The sequence below is a fragment of the Oncorhynchus nerka genome, linkage group LG7 (genome assembly GCF_034236695.1).
Source record: "Oncorhynchus nerka isolate Pitt River linkage group LG7, Oner_Uvic_2.0, whole genome shotgun sequence".
Classification (NCBI taxonomy): Eukaryota; Metazoa; Chordata; class Actinopteri; order Salmoniformes; family Salmonidae; genus Oncorhynchus; species Oncorhynchus nerka.
This window is the reverse complement of record NC_088402.1, coordinates 53,159,044-53,183,673: the sequence shown is the minus strand read 5'-3', so window position 1 is coordinate 53,183,673 and position 24,630 is coordinate 53,159,044. Positions and strand designations below refer to the sequence as shown.

Below are 24,630 nucleotides of genomic sequence, written 5' to 3'. Positions count from 1 at the left end.
AGTTGGCAGTGCATGTCAGAGCCAAGCCATGAGGTTGAAGGAATTGTCAGTAGAGCTCCGAGACAAGATTGTGTCAAGGCACAGATAAGGGGACGGGTACCAAAACATTTCTGCAGCATTGAAGGCCCCCAAGGACACAGCGGCCTTCATCGTTCTTAAATAGAAGAAGTTGAGAACCACCAAGACTCTTCCTAGAGCTGGGTGGCCAAACTGAGCAAATGGGGGAGAAGGGCCTTGATCGGGGAGGTGACCAAGAACCGATGGCCACTCTGATAGCCCGCTTGAGTTTTCCAAAAGCCATCTAAAGGACTCAGACCATAAGAAACAAGACTCTCTGGTCTGATGAATCTGGAGGAAACCTGCCCCCATACCTACGGTGAAGCATGATAGTGGCAGCATCATGCAGTGGGGATGTTTTTCAGCAGCAGGGACTGGGAGACTAGCCAGGATCGAGGGAAAATGGAGCACAGTTGTATTCATTTTTATTTTATTTCACCTTTATTTAACCAGGTAGGGCAACTGAGAACAAGTTCTCATTTACAACTGTGACCTGGTCAAGATAGAGCAAAGCAGTGCGACACAAACAACACAGGATAAACAAAAGTACAGTCATTAACACAATAGAAAAGTCTATATACAGTGTGTGCAAATGTAGTAAGATTAGGGAGGTAAGGCAAAAAAATTGGCCATAGTGGCAAAATAATTATGCGCAGAAGATGAATGTGCAAGTAGAGATACTGGAGTGCAAAGGAGCAAAAACAACAACATGGGAATGAGGTAGTTGGGTGGGCTATTTACAGATGGGCTCTGTAGAGCTGCAATGATCAGTAAGCTGCTCTGACAGCTGATGCTTAAAGTTAGTGAGGGAGATGTAAGTCTCCAGCTTCAGTGATTTTTGCAATTCGTTCCAGTTATTGGCAGCAGAGAACTGTAAGGAAAGGCGGCCAAATGAGGAGTTGGCTTTGGGGGTGACCAGTGAAATATACCTGCTGTAGCGCGTACTACGGGTGGGTGCTGCTGTGGTGACCAGTGAGTTGAGATAAGGTGGGGCTTTACCTAGCAAAGACGTATAGATTTACATTTACATTTAAGTCATTTAGCAGACGCTCTTATCCAGAGCGACTTACAAATTGGTGCGTTCACCTTAAGACATCCAGTGGAACAGCCACTTTACAATAGTGCATCTAAATCTTTTAAGGGGGGTGAGAAGGATTACTTTATCCTATCCTAGGTATTCCTGAAAGAGGTGGGGTTTCAGGTGTCTCCGGAAGGTGGTGATTGACTCCGCTGTCCTGGCGTCGTGAGGGAGTTTGTTCCACCATTGGGGGGCCAGAGCAGCGAACAGTTTTGACTGGGCTGCGCGGGAACTGTACTTCCTCAGTGGTAGGGAGGCGAGCAGGCCAGAGGTGGATGAACGCAGTGCCCTTGTTTGGGTGTAGGGCCTGATCAGAGCCTGGAGGTACTGAGGTGCCGTTCCCCTCACAGCTCCGTAGGCAAGCACCATGGTCTTGTAGCGGATGCGAGCTTCAACTGGAAGCCAGTGGAGAGAGCGGAGGAGCGGGGTGACGTGAGAGAACTTGGGAAGGTTTAACACCAGACGGGCTGCGGCGTTCTGGATGAGTTGTAGGGGTTTAATGGCACAGGCAGGGAGCCCAGCCAACAGCGAGTTGCAGTAATCCAGACGGGAGATGACAAGTGCCTGGATTAGGACCTGCGCCGCTTCCTGTGTGAGGCAGGGTCGTACTCTACGGATGTTGTAGAGCATGAACCTACAAGAACGGGCCACCGCCTTGATGTTAGTTGAGAACGACAGGGTGTTGTCCAGGATCACGCCAAGGTTCTTAGCGCTCTGGGAGGAGGACACAATGGAGTTGTCAACCGTGATGGCGAGATCATGGAACGGGCAGTCCTTCCCCGGGAGGAAGAGCAGCTCCGTCTTGCCGAGGTTCAGCTTGAGGTGGTGATCCGTCATCCACACTGATATGTCTGCCAGACATGCAGAGATGCGATTCGCCACCTGGTCATCAGAAGGGGGAAAGGAGAAGATTAATTGTGTGTCGTCTGCATAGCAATGATAGGAGAGACCATGTGAGGTTATGACAGAGCCAAGTGACTTGGTGTATAGCGAGAATAGGAGAGGGCCTAGAACAGAGCCCTGGGGGACGCCAGTGGTGAGAGCGCGTGGTGAGGAGACAGATTCGCGCCACGCCACCTGGTAGGAGCGACCTGTCAGGTAGGACGCAATCCAAGCGTGGGCCGCGCCGGAGATGCCCAACTCTGAGAGGGTGGAGAGGAGGATCTGATGGTTCACAGTATCGAAGGCAGCCGATAGGTCTAGAAGGATGAGAGCAGAGGAGAGAGAGTTAGCTTTAGCAGTGCGGAGGGCCTCCGTGATACAGAGAAGAGCAGTCTCAGTTGAATGACTAGTCTTATAGAGTATAGATGTCCTGGAGCCAGTGGGTTTGGCAACGAATATGAAGTAAGGGCCAGCCAACGAGAGCATACAGGTCGCAGTGGTGGGTAGTATATGGGGCTTTGGTGATAAAACGGATGGCACTGTGAGACTACATCCAGTTTGCTGAGTAGATTGTTGGAGGCTATTTTGTAAATGACATCGCCAAAGTCAAGGATCGGTAAGATAGTCCGTTTTACGAGGGTATGTTTGGCAGTGAAGGATGCTTTGTTGCGAAATAGGAAGCCGATTCTAGATTTATTTTTGGATTGGAGATGCTGAATGTGAGTCTGGAAGGAGAGTTTATAGTCTAACCAGACACCTAGGTATTTGTAGTTGTCCACATATTCTAAGTCAGAACCGCCCAGAGTAGTGATGCTAGACGGGCGGGCGGGTGAGGGCAGCGATCGGTTGAAGAGCATGCATTTAGTTTTTCTTGCATTCAAGAGCAGTTGGAGGCCACGGAAGGAGAGTTGTATGGCATTGAAGCTCGTCTAGAAGTTTGTTAACACAGTGTCCGAAGACGGGCCAGAAGTATACAGAATGGTGTCGTCTGCGTAGAGGTGGATCAGAGAATCAGCAGCAGCAAGAGTGACATCATTGATGTATACAGACAAAAGAGTTGGCCAGAGAATTGAACCCTGTGGCACCCCCATAGAGACTGCCAGAGGTCCGGACAACAGGCCCTCCGATTTGACACACTGAACACTGTCTGAGGAGTAGTTGGTGAACCAGGCGAGACAGTCATTTGAGAAACCAAGGATATTGAGTCTGCCGATAAGAATGTGGTGATTGACAGAGTCGAAAGCCTTGGCCAGGTAGATGAATACGGCTGCACAGTATTGTCTTTTATCAATGGCGGTTATGATATCGTTTAGGACCTTGAGCGTGGCTGAGGTGCACCCACGACCAGCTCGGAAACCAGATTGCATAGCGGAGAAGGTACAGTGGGATTCAAAATGTTCGGTGATCTGTTAGAAGGCAGGGTAGGATAGATATAGGTCTGTAACAGTTTGGGTCTAGAGTGTCACCCCCTTTGAAGAGGGGGATGACCGCGGCAGCTTTCCAATCTTTAGGGATCTCAGACGATACGAAAGAGAGGTTGAACAGGCTAGTAATAGGGGTTGCAACAATTGCGGTGGATAATTTTAGAAAGATAGTGTCCAGATTGTCTAGCTAAGCTGATTTGTAGGGGTCCAGATTTTGCAGCTCTTCAGAACATTTCAGAACACAATCTGGATTTGGGTGAAGGAGAAATGGGGAGGCTTGGGCAAGTTGCTGTGGGGGGTGCAGAGACGTTGACCGGGGGAAGGGGTAGCCAGGTGGAAAGCATGGCCAGCCGTAGAAAAATGCTTATTGAAATGTTCAATTATTGTAGATTTATAAGTGGTGACAGTGTTTCCTAGAGTCAGTGCAGTGGGCAGCTGGGAGGAGGGTGCTCTTATTCTCCATGGACTTTACAGTGTCCCAGAACTTTTTGGAGTTTGTGCTACAGGATGCAAATTTCTGTTTGAAAAAGCTAGCCTTTGCTTTCCTAACTGCCTGTGTATATTGGTTCCTAACTGCCCTGAAAAGTTGCAGATCGCGGGTGAGCCCAGACTTGAACCTGATCGAACATCTCTGGAGAGACCTCAAAATATCTGTGTAGTGACAATCCCCATCCAACCTGACAGAGCTTGACAGAATCTGCAGAGAAGAATGGGAGAAACTCCTCAAATACAGGTGTGCCAAGCTTGTAGCGTCATACATAAGAAGACTCGAGGCTGTAATCGCTGCCAAAGGTGCTTCAACAGAGTAATGAGTAAAGGGTCTGAATACTTATGTAAATGTGATATTTCAGTTTTATTTTTAATGTGCAAAAATTTGATTAATGGGGGGGACTATTTAATACATTTTAGAATAAGGCTCTAATGGAACAAAATGTGGAAAAAGTCAAGGGGTCTGAATACTTTCCGAACACACTGTATGTGTGCCCACGTGTGGTAGCTTTAGCATTTGTCTTTGGTGTGATGAGGATCGTAAAAAGAGCAGTTTACTTAGGAATCTGTCTCAGACCCTGTGATGGAATCTTTTTTATTATCTCCCTCCCCCCTCTCCAACACCAAACCCCAGACCCAGAATAAGAACCAGCCACCAGTGCAGCACAGCAGTGTGGGGGTGGAGGGTGAGGAGGTGGAGGCCCACTCCCCTCTGGAGCAGGACAGCCTGATGCCGTCTGAAGAAGGCAGCGACTCCCTGTCCCGCGGCCTCCTTGGGGGCCCACGCCTCCGGGGGGACGAGGAGGACGAGGAGCTGGTGGAGGAATTAGAAGAGGAACTAGATGAGGAGGATGAGTTTGAGTCCCCTTGCCATGCCCAAACTTACAGGGACAGGTACCCCCCTCACCGCGGTCACCGCGGGGGCGTCCACAGCACCAACGGGCATGAATCACAGGACAGGCTGCTCCAGCGCGATGCCCAGCAGGGGCACAACCAGCGCAACAACTGCCAACGCAGCCGCCCCTGGCCCCGAGACAACTACTGACATTTCTAACGTACCCTGGCCCCAAGACAACTACTGACATCTCTAGCATACCACTGGCCCCGAGACAACTACTGACATTTCTAGCATACCACTGGCCCCGAGACAACTACTGACATTTCTAACGTACCCTGGCCCCAAGACAACTACTGACATCTCCAGCATACCACTGGCCCCGAAACAACTACTGACATCTCTAACGTACCCTGGCCCCAAGACAACTACTGACATCTCTAGCATACCACTGGCCCGAGACAACTACTGACATCTCTAACGTACCCCTGGCCCCAAGACAACTACTGACATCTCTAACATACCACTGGCCCCAAGACAACTACTGACATCTCTAACGAACCCCTGGCCCCAAGACAACTACTGACATCTCTAACGTACCCCTGGCCCCAAGACAACTACTGACATCTCTAACGTACCCCTGGCCCCAAGACAACTACTGACATCTCTAACATACCACTGGTCCCAAACTGACATCTCTACTACCACTGACAACATCATCTAACGTACCCTGGCCCCAAGACAAGCCCCAAGACAACTACTGACATCTCTAACGTATCCCTGGCCCCAAGACAACTACTGACATCTCTAGCATACCACTGGCCCCAGACAACTACTGACATCTCTAACGTACCACTGGCCCCAAGACAACTACTGACATCTCTAACGTACCCCTGGCCCCAAGACAACTACTGAGATCTCTAGCATACCCCTGGCCCCAGACAACTACTGACATCTCTAATGTACCACTGGCCCCAAGACAACTAGCTATACCCAAACTACAATTTTGGCCACAAGACACCCTCTTGTGTCTCCTTGTCCCCAACCACTCACCCTAACTATGGAAACAATGTAGTACCAATTGTCCCCAAAACAATTACTGATTGCTGTGCACATTACCACCTTCTACAATCACACACTTCCAGGCTTACGGTTTTACTCATTCTGATTAGCTGGGGTCATGTTAATCAGATAAAAGGCTATACGTCAACAGGGCTACTCACCTCCACAATAGCAAGCTATAACTACTGGCTGTAGGTCAAGTCAAATGTTAAGATTCTTTGCATAAGGTTTCTCTATTTTAGAATGACACATTTACTGGCCTTAAATCCCTAAGACGTTTATGTATCTTTATTGCATGTATGATTATTTTAGGACTATTTGCACATTATGGTCAGAACAGGAACCATAGGCTCTTTCTGGATAAACAAAAGTAGGAATGTCTTCATTTTACTTATCTGCTATGGGAAATAGTAATGCATCCGAATATATATTGTACATATTGAATGGGCACCTGGTTATAATCAACTTGGTCTCAGAGCATTTAGTCTTATTCTGTATGTAAATCCTGGACACTCAATTAAGTATATGTTACGTTTCATATGGTATGTACTAATTTGTGAATGTCAATCAGTCATTTCATATGATATGTCAATTACAATTCATATGATATGTTACAAATCTGCAAAATGTACAATATGTTGAGAATTTGCAAAACGTACAATATGTTACGGAATTCGCTATACGTATAATATGTTACGAATTCCAATTAGTTGTGGCTAACGTTAGCTACACTAGGGGTTAGGGTTAGGAGATGGGTTAACGGGTTAGGGGAAGGGTTAGCCAAATGAGTTAAGGTTAGGCTTATTTTTCAAGGAAGGGTTAGCTAAGTAGTTGCAAAGTAGCTAAAAAGTAGTAGTTGCTCATTTGCTAAAATTGCCAGTGATGAGATTCACGCAACCTTTGGGTTGCTAGACATTCGCATTATACTCCCACTCATCCACTCTGCTCAATCACTCATCGTTTTTTGCCTTTAGTAACCTTCTGTCTTATGTAACCATACCAAACATAACATACTAATTTGAGTGTCCTGCATTTACATTGACTATGTTATGTCTAGTCTATGAGACCAGGCTGTTATAAGTATTTATATTTTGGGGTTTATTTAATTTTGTCAGTATGGACTTCTTCCTGATTTCAGTTCAGATAGTTTTTACTGAGAAGATGCTGAATGTTTTGGGAGAGGCACAGGTACGCAGGCCTCGATACGGTGATCTGTATGTTAGTGCCGTAAAGCTGCAGTATATTCACATATCTTGTTTCTGTCATTACACATATCACACAGAATATCACCATGAGTTATGAAGGGAATGTAACAAATCAATATTACTCTTAACACACACACACACAGACAAGCAAACAACCGTGGAGGCTGCTGAGGGGAGGACGGCTCATAATAATGGCTGGAAAGGAGCACATGGAATGGCATCAAACACATGGAAACATTAAGGTGCCACCAACTTCCTGTGGCACACAGAGGCACATGCAAGCAGACACACACACACAAATTCAGGCATCAAAATAATGCAATATCGCATGCCTTTTTTACGACTCCAGCTGCCCCTAGTGGTGGGCTGATCTCACTCCTTCCTCTGATTGTCCTCCAGTTGTGGAGCACATTTTTTATTGTAGCATCCGCACAACGTCCCTTTCACACTCACTTATATGAGTCTCCAAACACCAGGCAAAAGAGAGAGAGAGCACTTCATATACCAAGCACAACCTATTCAGGCTGTTTGGAAGTGTTAGACACATTCAGCACATAGCATCTCCTCTGAACCCCTTTGTTTCAACTGTCTCTATACTGTATGTGTACTGCAGTTTTACTGTCAACCTCACGAAGCAGATCCACAAGTCTACCTATATCGGAAGGTTTTTGATCCAAACAATCACTTATTCGTGCTCAACTGATCACTACATTCATTGGCTAATTAGGTGGGGAACTTGTGATGTGGTCTCCTGGATTTCGAAAGGACTCACAGCTATAGCAACTGTGACATGATACCATATACCTGCATGGTTAGTCTATGAACCGATCAGTTGGGCATATTGTGGAACAAAGATCTGCATGAACAGGGTCCTGCGGACCAAGTCTGGGGACTAACTGGTCTACTGCTTCCATGTCTAATAGGCAACTTTATAGTGTTCTGTATTATTTGAAAAATCACAGCATGATTGAAAAAAAATAAGAAAATAATTCTATGCAAGTGTTGCATGAAACCCGATTGTTTCTTTTTGCAGTTCTTCTACACTTTTAATGCATCGATTCTGATTCTCCTCGTTATTTCTTAGTAATATTCTTGTCGACGATTCTGTTTGTAAAAAGGCAGTCACTCCTCTGAGTTACAAATGAACCACAATTAATTAACCATTTAAAAAGCAGAATTGCATCTCAAATATGGAGTAACCTGACTATAACGGAGAATAATGAAACATAGATTAAAATTACAACATTAATGAATAAGGAGAAGTGTGGGTACAGGTGCCGACACTTGTATTCACTAGAAACGGAAAACTGTTGAGTATTTTCTTCCCCCAGAATTCTCTCTCTTAACGATACAAACAAAAAGGCAGATTTTTTTGTTAATTGCACAAAATGTTTTACTTTATAATGTGTGTTCTATTGAGCACAGTTTGGATTGGCTCTGAAACTATTTATTCCCACCCGTTCCTCGACGACCTATCAGAGAGAGAGAGGGATTGAGCGACTTGCTAAATGCAGCCTTGCAAGTCTTCGCTCACTTAAGAGATTTTCACTGTACTTTTGGAGGAATGTGACTTTCAAAGCGGACCAATGTAGTAATTGACAATGAAAAGGTCTTTCGATTTATGAAGCACAATTTATACAAGGGTTATAGTTTAGTTTCCTGTCTTATATTCTGTATGCAATACAAAGCCTAACATTGAAAGAGTTAAAAACGCCTTAACCCTTCTGAACTTCCTCTTTTTTTGTGTAAGTAGAAGAAAAACCCATTGCACTAATTTTGTTTTTTTGATGGTTGCTTTGTAATGCAATAACTGCACTAAATTATAACCATGTATTATCTATTCACCGGACTCAATCACAGTGTGCTAGCGTGACCCGACGCTCCTTTCCTGCCTGTCGCTGTATAGAATGCTTTCTATTTAAGAATATATTAGTAAAAATGCTAAGTAAAATAAAACTAAGTAAAATAAACATGACATTTTATGTACTTTTAATGCTGCCATTGTCATGTGCTTTCTTGAACGTTGTAGTTCTTAGGACAGCAATCTTTGATATCAATTCCCTGGACTGGATTGACGAGAACCTTTGTAGGGCTTCTGGTGAGATCAGTTTATGAAAGACTTATTTTAAAAACGGTGTCAGTCAAAAGTTGGGTTTTATTCACTTCATAGAATTCAACGTAGCAAACATCACATTCCAAAATACTCATCATAACCAGCTGACTGATGAAAGAAAAAACACCACATCTACCATGTTTCTCTGGGAGACAAAAGGTATTCAATGTATTGGTCTTTTTACACAACTTTAAAACTTGTCACAACAGGGCTAACTCCAATTTTAAAAATAATAATACACAATCACACTACAACATTTCGGTCTTGGCCTTTTGGGAGCGCTTGTGTGTTGTTACAGGGGCTCTTTGAAATAAGTGTAGGTTTGGCGCTCACATGACCTTCCATTAACGTCCCTTCCCCACACAGACCAAGAGGCCCTCTATTCTCCTGTAGCAAAAACCAAAACCTTTTCCAAAACCAGAATATGAACCCCCAGGCCCTTCCATCAGCCTAACATTTCGTACAGTAGCCGGGCTAGAGAAGGGGAAGCATAACAATGGAGGAATGAGAAAGGAGGACTGAAGAGAGTGGCAAGACTGAGAAAGAGAAAGAAAATGAGAAAAGAACAGAAGACACAGGAAGGAAGGAGGGGGGATACCGTAGGTGTTGAGAGACTGCAAAAACAGATGATTAAAACGAGTGAAAACCCAGTGTGTGTGGTGGCAGGTCCTAGGGTGGCGTAACCCTTTAACGTGATCTGGCACGTCAGGCGAAGATGGTCTCCTCGCGTCTCTTCTTGGTGAGAATGGTACCAGGCTTGTGCTGGGCGTCGGGGTGGTTGGACAGCTCGGGGGGGCAGGTGGACACGGGGCTCTCCAGGAAGGCCTGCTTCAGGTCGTAGAACACTGACGAGTCCTCCTTGGTGAGGAAGGTCAGCGCCACGCCGCTCTTCCCAGCGCGACCCGTACGACCGATACGATGGATGTAGTCTGGAGGGGAGGGCGAAGGGCCAACGTCACAATAAGTAGTAAGACAAAAAGATCGACACAGCAGTTAAAGCATTAAAAACTAAATCCACGACTGAAACTTAAGTCAATCTCAGATCGACTGTCTGGGACCAAGTTAACCTTGCAGAATATACATGCTTAACGATCTGCATGCTATTGTGTCAATTAGGGGAAAACACTGCAAGAAACCTTTACTCTTCCACACACACACACACACTGCGCCCAACTTTAAAAACACTAGGCACCAAACAGAATTGAAGGAGCACCAGAAAGAGGTTGATTTTTAATACGGTTAGGCTGACATCAATCTCATGAGCAGCAGCCGTTTTTCCTTTCTTCCTTGTGCTCACCCTATTGGACTACACGCAAGTACTCTCAAGTTACCAGCCTATTATATAGCTAGGTAGCATGACTGAACAAGGTTGTTTGTGATCAAACCAATAAGTAGACGCCCGGGATTACTTTCACGGTTTGTGAAATTATAGAAAGTGCGTGTGATTCCGCGATATAAAGGAGAGGTCGCTCCGGTAATATGGGTCATGTTTTTTGGAATGGTTTGAGCTGGACACGAGCACTTTTCTTCGCTGTCAAGCATAACTGCCGTGAAGATGTGCTCCATTTGTCCTCTCTGGCACTCTGGAGGCTCAAGACAGCGAACTTGCAAAGTCGACTCTAAATGATATTCTTTATATATTATATATATATTTTAACTGATGGAGGAATAGATACTCCATACGCCGCTGTGACGGAGAACTTTAACCCCGGTCTACAAATATGGAAGGCAGTATAAAGTCTCTATGACGTAACAAAATCCAACAGACAGGCGAGTGACCTAGAGCTGGAACGATAAAACTGAAAATGATCGACACTGACCATACCGATCACTTATCGCAGCCATTTCACTAAAATCGTTTATTACAAGTAGCCTACACTAGAGAAATGTGATTGTTAAATGGGCAAATTGATGGCTACAACCATCAAACTAGTAGTGCAACTGTGGTGCACATTAATGTTATAAACATATCGTTCTATTTATCATCATCATCGCATCAATTCGGGGATTTGATCGCGATATGGATTTTTCTCCACGTCGCCCAGCTCGAGAGACCCCAGGGTCAAAGGTCATGGTCTTACCCTCGATGTTCTTGGCCATGTCGTAGTTGAGCACCATGGAGACGTCGTGGATGTCGATACCTCTCCCAGCCACGTCGGTGGCCACCAGGATGTCCTTGGCTCCAGCCTTCAGGTTGGACAGAGCAAACTCTCTCTGCTCCTGGCCCTTGCCACCGTGCAACGTGCAAGCATTGTACTGAAAGAGACCAGGTGAGAGGGAGAGAAAGAGAAACATCATTAGAGAGAGAACCATTATCAACCTCCTGGTTCCTAGCGTAGCCATAGTAGTGGTGAAATGATGCCAAAAGGTCAAAATAGATGTATTTGAGGTGCCCTTGATTTAGCACTGCGTTTGCACTTTTGGAGCTATTCCAGTCGTTACATTGTACCGGAAAAACAAAACAGCACAGCTCAGGTATTAGAAAGTATGAGGTCTCACCCCCATCTTCTCCAGAGACTTGGCCAGCACGTCGACACCCTTCTTCTGGTTGACGAAGATGATGATGGGCGGCTCGAACCCGCGCGCCAAAACATCCAGCAGCCTCTTCCTGGAAGACGAGACAACAAGGGAGACTCGGCATTAGCTACAGCTTCAGGGATAGAAGTGATGTGTGTGTCTCTCGAGTCTGTTACCTCTTCTCTCCCTCTCCCATGAGCAGGACCTTCTGTTCCACTCTCTCGTGGGGTTTACCAGCTGAACCGATGTACACCACGGCCGGACGACGCAGGTAGTTACGGGCCAACCGCTCTACCGCCGCGGGCATGGTAGCTGTGAACATGACCGTCTGAGAAACAGAGCGAGAAGGAGAGAGACGGATGGAAGGAGGAAAGACAGGGGAAAGAGAATTCTCTTCTTAAATTGTACAGCTAGCTATAAAAAAAAAAAGATTTTCTTCAGTGTGTGTTTATCTGCTACGGCTTTAACAATCTCTCACCTGTCTGTACTTGTGTTTTCCCATCTCGAAGTTCATCTTCATTTTCTCGGGGTCCTCTGCTTCGTCCGTGTCTGGTTTCTGATTGGTCACAGGGATGTACTCCAGGATCTTCTGGACGTCAGGCTCGAAGCCCATGTCTATCATGCGGTCAGCCTCATCCAGTACCACGTAGGTACAGCGGCCCAGGACCAGGTATCTGTTCTCCAACACGTCTATCAGACGACCTGGGGTGGCTATCACTATCTGGAAACACACGCGTTTACTCAGACCTCACAAGCACGCATCTTAATATGGGCAATAATAATTTGTGCGTGTGAATCTGCATGGTTGTGTGTGCAAAAATGTGTGTTTGTGTTGTTTTCTAGTGTCTGACCTCGCAGCCCATCCGGAGGCGGAATCCCTGGTCCTCCCTGGAGATACCTCCAATGACAGCCACGGTGCGGATGCCCAGAGGTTTCCCAAACTTAAGGGTCTCCTCCTCGATCTGTTGCGCCAGCTCACGGGTGGGGGCCAGGATCACTGCATACGGACCCTGGTCCGAGTCCTCAATCCTACAGGGACAGGGGAAAGAGGGGGGTGAGAAGGATGTGTGCTTTGAATGAAGGACATGCAACTCTTGGGAGAGTAGTTTGAGGGGTAACCCTCTGGTTGGGGAGGCGACACCTCACCTTTCATCCTTAGGCAGGGTTGTGATCCAGACCAATAGGGGGATGAGGAAGGCAGCCGTTTTACCGCTACCCGTCTCAGCCACGCCGATGATGTCGCGGTTCTGTAAGCCAATGGGGATGGCTTGTCTCTGGATAGGCGTTGGATCCTGGACAACAAGGGAAACAAAGAGGCCATTTTTTATGCAGCAAGTAACGGCTTCAGCGCTGGATCAGGGGAAAGGCCCAAAGGTGGCGTGTGCATGCCAAGTCCTCACAGCTGACCTTGTAGCCACAGTTGTCGATGACCTCCACGATGTGTGGGGGCAGGTTGTACTCCTTCCAGTTCCTGATGGGGTGGGGGATCTTGCCACCCTTGGTGGTGATACTGTAATCCTCCCTGAAGATACGCCAGTCCCTGTCCGCCATCTCCTCCAGCTTCTTCTGCGACCAGTGCCTGTCATCCCAACGCTGCTTGGCCTCCTTCTTATGAACCTTCTTCAGTCGCACCCTGAGGAGCGGGAAGGGGACGGCGCAGAGGTTAGTGGACGGCAATTACCCGTTTGAAGCCGTTTCAAAGGCATCGATTCCAATGCTTTGTAGCGGGCGTGTTAGTTTGTCAGGTGTGTTTGTGTGCGCGTGACTCACTCCTCCTGCTCCTTCTCCTCCAGTGTACGTCTCGTCTCCATCATGTCCACGTAGAAATGGGACTGGTCTTTCTTCTGTTGCTTGAGGTCGATCCCAGCGATGAAGCCCCGGCCATACAGCTGGACCTGGTGCTTCTCCTTATAACTGAGAGACAGAGGCAGAGCGGGATATTAGGTGGGAAGAGAGCAGGCGGCATAGGAGAGAGACAAATGTCTATTGAAGGAGCAAAGTTGTTAAAGGTTAGCGATATGCGTCGCTCTCTCGGATCGGAACACGTCTCTCAGATCACGGGCCTGTTTTCCCACGGTCCTTTTCAGAACGGTTCTGACTGCCCTGTCAAACCCGTTCTGAAAAGGACCGTGGAAAAACAGACCTGTACATGTTTCGGATCTGGGAGACGCGTTCAGAACCGGTGAGAGAGAGAGCGAGAGAGAAACCTCCAGCCAAACGCTGCCAGCTCCATAAATAAACAAGTGTCATTGACCAAATTAGCCAGTTACGTGTCCTTACAAACAGCCTATAACAAATGACTCCGCATTTCGTCTCTGTTGGACCCGTGAAGGCCTCTAATTCGGACACATCTTGTTGGTGAAACTGAATTCATCATCCCAGCGTTCATATGCAAACTCACATGGGGTTGTAGTCGGTAGACGTGTCTTCAGAGGCATCCCACTCGAAGACAAACTTCCTGTCGTTCAGGTGACGTGTCCGCCGGCGCTTCTTAGTCCCGCCCAGGTAACGCTCCTGATTGGACAGAGACGGCACAGTACACCGGCTCAAACACTTAGTTCAACCAATCATTTCAAAGCTCACTCCTCCTAGCCTGTACCACCGCACACTGACTCGGTACCGGTGCACCCTGTATATAGCCTCGTTATTGTGTTACTTTTTATTATTACTTTTTATTTTAGTCTACTTGGTAAGTATTTTCTCCTTCTTGAACTGCACTGTTGGTTAAGGGCTTGTAAGTAAGCATTTCACAGTAAAGTCTACACTTGTTGTATTCGGCGCATGAGAAAGTTTGATTTGACAAAAAAATAACAAATTCATCTGAGAATCTCCAGTGAACATGTTTTTAGTCCAGGGTCATAATCACTAGGCACCAAACACAAGACGACAGATTCAAACAGGCAGGGACGACATCACGTTGTCCAATAAGAAACATTGTTTCCATTTTCTGTTGCAAAAAATGTAGCTATGTTTTGCTACGGTATCCATGAATGAATTAATGAATGAATACAACCCAGAAATGAGCCTGTTTTCCTGAAACCGGCCCATGGCAGAACCTCAATCTCCAGACATACCTTGATGGCCTGGAGCTCCTTGCCCTTATCCTTCTCCTCTCTGATCTTCTGTCTTCCATCATCCGCTTGGTCCCCGTTGTTCTCCCGCTCCATCCGCTCTCTCCGTTCTCGTCTGTCCCTCTCCTGGGGGTCCTCTGGGACACGGACAGATATACACTTTGTGAGCCAACAGTATTTTCAATGGAACTGTTAAAACAACTTACATCCTAACTCCAAGCACCGTCAGAGACCGAACCAGAGGTCTAACAGTTAGATACCCAACTTCCAGAAACCTAGGTCATGTTCAGTGGGGTGCAACGTTACTGAACGTTTAGATAGAAACACATGATGTAGAACAGACGTGCTTCTCTGTCGTGTAGAATAGGGAATCAGTTAAGTTCTTTAGAAGACATTTCTATCAGCGACATTCAGAATATTGCGACCTGACTAACCCCACATAGAATAACTATCTTCAAAGTAATGACTGGGGACGTCGAGTTGTGAAGTGAAAGCTTCTTTTAGTAACAATACTCGTTCACGTTACATTTAATAACTTTAGATTCTACAAACAATAAAAGAAAGTTGCTAGCGACAGTCAGGATAATCATTTGTCACTTGTACATAACTGGCACGTTCTTTATTTTTCTACTACCTGTCGCAAGGCATTCTGGTACTTAAAGTTAATAGCGTAATCCAATACTAACCAATACAACATAAATATGAATGTAGTTCTCTCAATCTCCATCACACAAATTCTAATACAATTACATATGTAAATAACTGTAAAGAAAATATCTTTAGATTCAGCTCAATTAATTGACTGTAAACATTAACTCTGTAACCCATTAAAAGTTACAACACCCCAAACCCCTCCAACTCACCCACCATCTTCCTCCCGACTAACCCCAAGCCCCTCCTACTCACCCACCATCTTCCTCCCGACTAACCCCAAGCCCCTCCTACTCACCCATCATCTTCCTCCCGATGTCCTGGAACATCCTCCTCTTCTTCCTGTCCTCATCGATAGTCTTCTTCCTCTCCTCAGTCTGCTGCTGCCTCCTTTTCAGAGCCTCCGCCTCGCGCTCTGCCTTGGACAGGAACTTGGGCTGAGAGAGAAAGGCATTCAAAATCATGAGGAGAAACTTAGCTTAACATTCTTAATTCGTACACTCCCATCTCGCTCCTCACTGCAACACCCAACAGATTGACTCTCAAACGAGCACTGTTAAGGTCTCACCTTTGCCTCCGCCTCCTCCTCGGCCTTCTTCTTGGCTAGAAGTTCCTCTAGAGACAGTGGCTGGACCTAAGAGAGATGCAGAGAAATACTCATTATGAAACACAATGCAACTCGAGGTACATCACAACGTGGTAGTTAGCTGGGCTTGGGAGAATAGCGAGACCACTCCCTGGTCTTACCTTGCTTTTCTTCTTTTTCTCATCTTCCTCATCCTCCTCTTTCTTCAAATCCTTCTCCCTCTTTATCCTGTCCTTGGACTTGGGGGAGACGCTTCTGTAAGGAGAAGTAACCACTCAAGTTGAAAAGGTAGCGGAAAACGATTTGAAAATGTCTCTGCATATTGCGTGATGTTTTAAAGACGCATAGCTCACACTCAGTTCCTGAACGGCACAACGTGGGAGTGCTCCAGATAAACATTCTGCTGAGAACCATCAGATCTTTATAACGCCTCTGGATGGAACCATATCAATAGGACACCTTGATCTTGTTATTCGGCTCAAGCCGGCACCGAATAGTCACCCGGTGACTAAAAACACCAGCCTGATTCAAGCCTACAGACCTGGATTTCTTGCTGATGTCTTTGTCTCTGCGGTGACCGTCCTTATCGCGGTCCTTGCGACCCCTCTCTCTGTTCTTGTCCCGGTCGTGCTCCTTTTCTCTCTCCTTGTCCTTCAGACGGCGATCTCTGGAGGGGGAAGGAAAGGTCAGAGACATAGAAATATTACCAACCTGCGATAAACCCACTGGAAGTTGACTTGAAATGACAAGAACAAGGTTCCAGTTTAACATTTACTAAAACGTATTAGCGCACTACATGGCTGCCATTGCACTCAGGCCAGGTTCATCAACGAGACTGCTGCGCAGGCGCACTAATAACAGAGTGATAGCCCCGTAATAACAGAAATATAGAGATACTTAAAACATGAACTTAACACAGGACACCTTTCAAATACAGTGGAAAGACCGAGTCAGATAGCAGGCGTGGTTCACCTAGCCAGAATAGTTTCGATCAGTCGGTCGCACATCTTCCCTACAGGTCGATACGCACCGCTGCATGAAAAACGTACCTCACTCCAGGGATGGAAGATGTCGCTGTACTCTTAATATTCCCATTTATACAAACTGATAAATCGAGAAGATTGAAATACTGCTCCTTTTTTATTTAAACAGCCTTTTTGGTTTTCATGCTAGGTAGCAGAAGCCACACCAACCCTTTTGGAACGGCACTTAGAACATCGCATTGAACAACAAAGGATAGTCAGCCAATCAGGCTCAGAATGGACTACTTCGTTGCGCTGTGGAAATGTCTAAATAAAATTCAAAAATGGCTGCTGTGGCTTCTGCTACCTAGCACGAGGACAAAAAAGGCTGTTTAAATACAGCGTTTCCAAACCCTGGTCCTGAAGTACCACCAACAGTACACATTTTTTATTGTAACCCTGGACAAGCACACCTGACTCAACTTGTCAACTAATCATCAAGCCCTCAATGAGCTGAATGAAGTGTTTGGCCAGGACCAGGGCTGGAAAACACTGTTTTAGAGAATGGGAATATTAAAGGTACAGCAGCATCGTCCATCCCTGGATTCCTCGCTGCCCTGATTATGGCAGCAGTGCATTTCAATCTGTAGGGAAGCTGTACTTAATGCACCCGAAAGGTTGAAACCATTCTGGCAGGTTGTTCTCATTCACCCACGACCAATAATTATGCGTCATTCAAACCTTTCTGCGGATTTGGATCGGTTGCGTTCACGAGAGCGTTGGCGAGGTTTCCGGTCCTTGGACGGGGATCCTTTGCGTTCACGCTCTCGTGAGCGACTGCGTTTCCGCTCCCGATCCTTATCCTTGACTACTGAGGTCTCTGCTGCATTGTTCTTGTCGGTTGGATCACCAGCCATCTGTGAGGACAGAATGAATATAGCTTCGAGTTGTAGGTCGTCAAGTCCACGTTACCATCGTCTCAGTGTATTACGTCCCCAACCCCCACTATTAAGTTCTGATTGTACATGAAATCGATAAATGGAGACAACACTTAATGGTGTAACCATCATCCTATCAACTAGCTAATCACAAAAAAAAGACAACGATAATTTGACTCAAGTGTTTTAGTGCTGGGTTGGAATAAATAATTGCACGCTCAATAACTATCTAGCTAGCTCTCTAATGAGTTGGTGGTTGGTTAGTGAACTAGCTAAATGTCAGGTAATTATCTACCTAGGTAGCTACTGAGGTAACTAGCAAGTATGATATTATCATCATGATTATTTTTTGCAAGACTCAAAAACAATCTTTTGTTATTTTTTTTCTTCATTAGTCCATTGTTAATGCAGTACCAAATGTTTTGCGTGTCAGCCGTCAAGTTTTCAAGATATTGGACTTCCAAGAAGCAAATACGGAGTTCCAAACAACTGAGCTCTCTGACTTCCACCTTCAGTGTGTTTCAAGACAACTGGGAACTCAGGGGGAAAAAAAAAAACTTTGACTGGGAAAAACAGTTTTGAACAGTCATTCTACTTAGAATCCCAAGTCGGAAAAGTAGACATCTTTTTAGAGCTCGTACTTTCCGACCTGAAGTTTTTTTTTCTTCCCCAGAGTGCCCATGCTGTGTTCAATACAACTGGGAACTCTGAAAAAATTGGTTAAATCATGACCTTAGTGATCTTCAGGTCAGAAATGTCCAAGTTCCCAGTTTGAACACAGCACCAGTTGCCTTGAAAGCACCACCTGTGTCACTTCCACATCATCATGATGATACAAAATGGAAGTGACACTTTTGCTGCATTTAAACAACTTGAGAGCTCAGGACTCTGAAATCTCAGACTTCAGTGCATTCAAAACAACTGGGAATTGAGGGGGGGGAAACGAGCTCCGACAGGGGAAACGCGATTGTAACGGTCATCCAACTCAGAATTCCATCTTGGGTCTCTTTCTAGAGCTGTCTTACTGACCTTTAGATCACTGACGTAATTATTTGACCTCTGAGTTCCCAGTTGTTTTGAACGCGGCATTTGCTTCTTGAAAATCCTATATCTTATGGTGCATGCAAGACAACTGGGAACTCTGAAAATTACAAGGTCAAATCACGACGTCAGCGATCTTTAGGTCAGAAAGTCAGCATTCTCGGAGGCCCGAGTTCCCAGATGGAATTCTGAGTTGGATGACCATTCAAATTGATTTTTACCAGTCTGAGGTCCCCCCTAGAGTTCTGTTGTCGAAATGCCACGTTCAAAACAACTGGGAACTCGGAATAACACGAGGTTAAATCATTACGTCAGTGATCTTCAGGTCAGAAAGCCGATGTTCTACAAAGAAGCCCGAGTTTCTGAGTTGGAATTCTGAGTTGGATGACCATTCAAATCGATTTTTACCCCAGTCAGAGCTCGTTTTTTTCCGAGTTCCCAGTTGTTTTGAACGCGGAATTAAAAACCTGACTGCTTGACATGCAAAACATTCTGGGACAGTATCAACGCTGGGCTAAAGAAGAAAAAAAAGCGATTTAGTGGATTTTATCTTTAACTTCCTAACGTTACGTAGCTAGATAGCTAACTTTAAATACTAGCTAGCAAGCAAGCTCGTTAACGACTGGGGGACAGATTATAGAAAAATAACACGTTTCATGGATTAAAGTCCAAACGTTATTTATAAACACTGCAACTGTAAGGTTTTACAGCATAACATAAGTAGGTAAAATGCATGTATATAACTTCAAATACGAACCATGGTCTCTTAAAAACAAGATGCTTACGAACTATCTTCGTTTTACCAAGCCGCCATGTTGCACGACGCCACAAATGAAAAGAACAGCGGATTCTGAGTCTGGTAATTGTGGTTTACAAAGGCGTTGCACAGTGTAGGTTCAGCATGGTGTTAAAACCATTTCCCTACATTTCCCAAGAAACACCGGAACAAGGTTAGGGCCCACATTGTTTAGAACAAGGATACCTAAATGCCTGCGTGGTAATTCGTTGAGCTGTTATGCACGTTTGAAACGCAAGGTGGCGCAAACTTGCTTATGTGTTTTCAACAAACGAGAAGCAAATCTGCTACGCTCTGATAGATAGTCGAGTCAATGATGTAGTAGCCTATGTAAACAACGTAATACAGCCTATGGATACAGTAGGCGAGATATAAAGAGACTGTTCCACACATTTATTCATTGAAGATCCCCAAGTTTATGCAATAAACAAGAGAAGAGTCCTTATATTATGAGATGCATCCTGCAGAATGTTCTCATGAGTTACATGTATTGTAGCAAATTATGTTTGCATTCTTTCTTTTATTTGTTTGGAACCTAGTTTACTTGTTAATCCCTGGTCCCCCGTCTAAATGGAACAAACAGTACATGGAATCTTCGAGTATTGAGGAATCTTTAGCAAATTGGAATTTAATCAGAGCCCGTCGGACAACTGAAAGGAAGACTGCATTCTAATAATGCTTCTACTTATATAAATGGTGGTAATTTTATTCTTAGATGATGGATGTTGATAATGGTTTAATAATCTGTGTTTCCCTTCCATTGAGAGAGGAACACTCCATTAGAGTTATCTTATTACAATGTTCCGGAGAAGAGAACGGAAACATTCTATCAATCCATTAGGCTTACATTGGTTGAAATTAATTTGTGGCATTCCACTTCTATACTCACATTTGATTTGATATTTCACTATGACTTTAGTATAACATTAAAAGGAAAGGAAATCCACCATGCAACATCGAAAATTTCCCCTAACTGTGTATATTGCCTATTATTGAGAAGGGCCTTCGCATTCATCTGCAGTATCACGAAACAGTTAGGTGATCGAGAGATGGAGGGAAAGGGGAAAAGAGACACCCAGTTTCATTTAGCCAGGTGTGATTTAGTCAGCCATCTATTCATGTAGAGACTATCAATCACGTTCCAGTCATTGAATCACAGGTGTTTCTCTCAGAACCAATTCCTGCCCGGCTGCCCCTCACCTTTCCCCCATCTGTCCTTATTGTTCCCCTTTACCCCCTCTGTACAGTCCCTTGCAGCCGCCACTAGATTCCTGGGCCCGCCTCTCCCTATTCCACTATGAGCCACGTGTGTTATATGCTCCACTCTCTACCGACTCTGCACCGTAGTCTGCAGATTTTCAAAGCAGAATGCCTCTCTCTGAAATTTAGGATTGTTGTATCTGGAAGATCTGGTTAAAGGATTTGCTTTATCTGCCATTTGGAGACACAATCCCACATCCACAAGAGGACACACACGGACACAATCCCACATCCACAAGAGGACACACACGGACACAATCCCACATCCACAAGAGGACACACACGGACACAATCCCACATCCCACGAGAGGACACACACGGACACAATCCCACATCCCACGAGAGGACACACACGGACACAATCCCACATCCCACGAGAGGACACACACGGACACAATCCCACATCCCACGAGAGGACACACACTTGTGCACACAGACAAGTAGACAGGAACAACAAGGCATAGCACAGTAGGCTACTACAGCGGAAGTATGGTTGGGTGATAGGGAATTTATGGCGTTTGCAGGATAGCTTATGTCAGAGTATCAGTCACTGTACTGTAACTGTCTTCATATCATATCTCAATAGTCATATTAATATCTCAATCTCTACTATAGTCTGTGCAAAGGTAAACACAGAGTTTAAGGACAGACAGCCTCGCCAGGAGCTGAGACGGGAGAGGAACTGATTCTTATTCTGGGCCCGCCTTTGGCTCCAGGGGGACATTGAGAGAGAGGTGTGGAGCAGCTATGGATGAGAAAACTATATCAGCATGGAGACAGATCAAAGTTGATGCTAAACAGGGGTGAAACTGAAATATAACAGGGGGGAACAATACATTGATTATTCACTCAGTTGTATAGTAACGGTGGATGCTGTTATGAATATGAGGTGAAGCTGTCAATGAGAATCTTTCTTTCTCTGTATTTTGTTTAGTCTTTTCTCATCTGTGAACTAAAGAGGAGAAGTAAAAGGTGGAAAATGAGGCGCAACTGTAGACAGGGTTAATACTGTATCTTCAGATTCATACACAGCTTCAGTGACAGTGTGAAACAAAGCAATGCACTGTCTATCAAACACTGTATTGATTTGAAATGGAATGGAATACAGGCTACGTAATTGATTTTTAAGGTTGATTGAATGACAAAATATGTCTTGAGGCAAAGGATTTTCTCACAAAGAATGTATGGACACATCAAGGTCAACGGTATGATTGTGTATATTTTTGGTGTAGGAAAAACCTCAGCCAACTGTTCACACGCACACACACGCACACACACGCGTGCGCACACACGCACACACACACTTTATGCCATCCTACTGTTGCTATGACAACAGTTCTTGCCACAAAATAAATTGCCTGACAGACAGATTTGAGAGAAAATGTAATGTTATCATGTGTTCTTTTCCTGCTCCTGGCTAAATCATAATAAGTATGGAGCGAAAATTCAACAAAATCCCCCAAATGCTCTAAACTGTACCAAAAATCGAGTGGTTTCAATTACTTGTTATTAAGTAACTGGTTATTTTTTGGGTTTACTTAACTTTTCAGTCCAAGTGTTACCTGAACTAAAAACAATTAGTTGGCCCAAACTTAGATCCAACATGATGTGAGAAGAATTCAATTCCTATATGTTCATTAACCAATTCAATTATAACAAAGCAAAACACTTTGTCCGTTTCTAAGAATTTGTAAGGTTCTTATTTGCATAAAATAGACAAAGATCAGTCTCAATATTAATCAATAGCGTTTATTCCCGAGAGCTCTACCCATCATTTCATGTACATTGGTTTATATACCTCTCATTTCGTCATAAATGTCCCTCCTCCTCTCAGACAATGACAAAGCTGCTTTTCAATTCCATTCCAACACATACATATTGCTTATCATATACTACCACATGTTACACAATCTACTGCAAGCCCAAGGGTTTCTCCCCTCCCTGGTTGTGGACCAGACATCTTTCCTGTTGTTAGTTTCACTGTGATCACAAATTGTCTGTTAACACTTCCTCTTGGCCTATGTACAAACATTCTTCACCAGACAGGATATAATTCTATTAGTTATAATTCTACGTTAAATGTATACCTCATTTAGTCATTATTCATAAAAATAAAAACATAGCCAAAAATTCAGTTAATGTACGGAGTGTGTAATCAGTGGCAGGGAAGTCAGACGCAGGAGGGCAAAACTTGGTAATAGCCGGAGCAGTTTAATAATAAAACCCAAGGCAAAAAATAACAAGAATAATTGGGTACAAAAACCCGGCACGCACCAAACAACACGTTCACAAGCACTTACAAATAAACAATCCCACACAAAGACATGGGGGAACAGAGGGTTAAATACACAACAAATGATTGAGGGAATTGAAACCCGGTGTGAGGATAAACAAGACAAAACACATGGAAAATGAGTCCGCCCGAACAAGGAGAGGACCCGACTTCGATGAGCGAAAGTCGTGACAGTAACCCCCCCCCCCCCCCCCCCCCCCAACGCCGGCCTCGGGGACGACCCAGAGGGCGAGGCGCAGGGCGATCTGGACGGTGACGGTGGAACTCCCGCAGCATTGAAGGGTCCAACACGTCCTCCACCGGACGGTACCCCTCCCGCTCCACGAGGTACTGAAGGCCAATCGCCCGACGCCTGGAATCCAGGATAGAGTGAACGGAGTACACCGGGGCCCCCTCGATGTCCGGAGGGGGCAAAGGAACCTCCCGTACCTCAGACTCTTGGAACGGGCCAACCTTCACCAGCCTGAGGAGAGACACATGAAACGAGGGGTTAAGAAAGTCCACTGACAGGTGCGACCAAGGCCACTGTGGAACGGGTAAGGGGTGTAGCTTCCCTCTGGGCAGGTGCCTAGGAGCCTTACACTTGGAGCACACCGAGCAGGAGGAAACATAAACCCTCACGTCCTTGGCCAAGGTAGGCCACCAGTACTTCCCAACCAAACAGCGCACCGTCCGACCGATCCCAGGATGACCAGAGGAGGGTGGTGTGGGCCCAATAGATCAACCGGTAACGGACAGCAGACGCTTAGCGGGACACTGGAGGGGAGTGGGCTCTGCACGTAACGCCTGCTGAATGTCCGCGTCCAGCTCCCACACTACCGGCGCCACCAGGCAGGATGCCAGGAGTATGGGAGTGGGATCCATTGGCCACTCCTCTGTGTCATACAGTCGGGACAGTGCGTCTGCTTTCATGTTTTGGGAACCTGGTCTGTAGGAAAGGGAAAAAACAAAACGAGTGAAAAACATGGCCCACCTTGCTTGGCGAGGGGTCAGTCTCCTCGCTGCCCGGATGTACTCCAGATTGCGGTGGTCAGTCCAGATGAGAAAAGGGTGTTTAGCCCCCTCAAGCCAATGTCTCCACACCTTCAGAGCCTTGACAACAGTCAAAAGCTCCCGGTCCCCCACGTCATAGTTTCGCTCCCTTGGGCTGAGCTTCTTCGAGAAGAAGGCACAGGGGCGGAGCTTCGGTGGCGTACCCGAGCGCTGAGAGAGAACCGCTCCAATCCCAGCCTTGGACGCGTCCACCTCCACTATGAACGCCAAAGAGGAATCCGGATGGGCCAGCACGGGAGCTGAGGTAAACAGAGCCCTCAGGTGACCAAAAGTTGTGTCCGCCTCAGCCGACCACTACAAACGCACCGGGGCCCCAT

The 24,630-nt window shown here is 45.7% G+C and overlaps 2 protein-coding genes across 2 annotated transcripts in view; one reads left to right on the top strand and one right to left on the bottom strand.

The window, feature by feature from the left end:
* Nucleotides 1-5,431, top strand: part of LOC115131918 (voltage-dependent L-type calcium channel subunit beta-3-like) — a 34,667-nt gene extending 29,236 nt beyond the window's left edge. Inside the window, exon 16 of the mRNA XM_065021075.1 lies at nt 4,571-5,431. Within this exon, the coding sequence (XP_064877147.1) occupies nt 4,571-4,975 (405 nt within the window). The 3' untranslated portion in view covers nt 4,976-5,431. The remainder of the gene's footprint in view (nt 1-4,570) is intronic.
* A 3,736-nt stretch (nt 5,432-9,167) lies between these two features.
* ddx23 (DEAD (Asp-Glu-Ala-Asp) box polypeptide 23) lies at nt 9,168-19,776 on the bottom strand. Its single transcript, XM_029664005.2, has 17 exons — nt 19,669-19,776; nt 17,674-17,849; nt 16,512-16,637; nt 16,132-16,225; nt 15,953-16,018; nt 15,683-15,821; nt 14,737-14,870; nt 14,064-14,176; nt 13,433-13,576; nt 13,070-13,295; nt 12,809-12,954; nt 12,514-12,691; nt 12,141-12,383; nt 11,839-11,990; nt 11,645-11,753; nt 11,227-11,401; nt 9,168-10,074 (listed from the first exon to the last, which is right to left on the bottom strand). The coding sequence occupies exons 1-17, from the start codon at nt 19,669-19,671 to the stop codon at nt 9,851-9,853; spliced, it is 2,448 nt and encodes an 815-aa protein (XP_029519865.1). The 5' UTR covers nt 19,672-19,776; the 3' UTR covers nt 9,168-9,850.
* Between the last annotated feature and the right edge of the window lie 4,854 nt (nt 19,777-24,630).

Coding starts and splice junctions, on each gene's coding strand:
- ddx23 (XM_029664005.2), bottom strand. Junction 13,296..13,432: donor GAGGAGAAGGAGCAGGAGGA/GTGAGTCACGCG, acceptor CCCGCTCCTCAG/GGTGCGACTGAAGAAGGTTC. Junction 11,754..11,838: donor ATGGGAGAGGGAGAGAAGAG/GTAACAGACTCG, acceptor CTCGTCTTCCAG/GAAGAGGCTGCTGGATGTTT.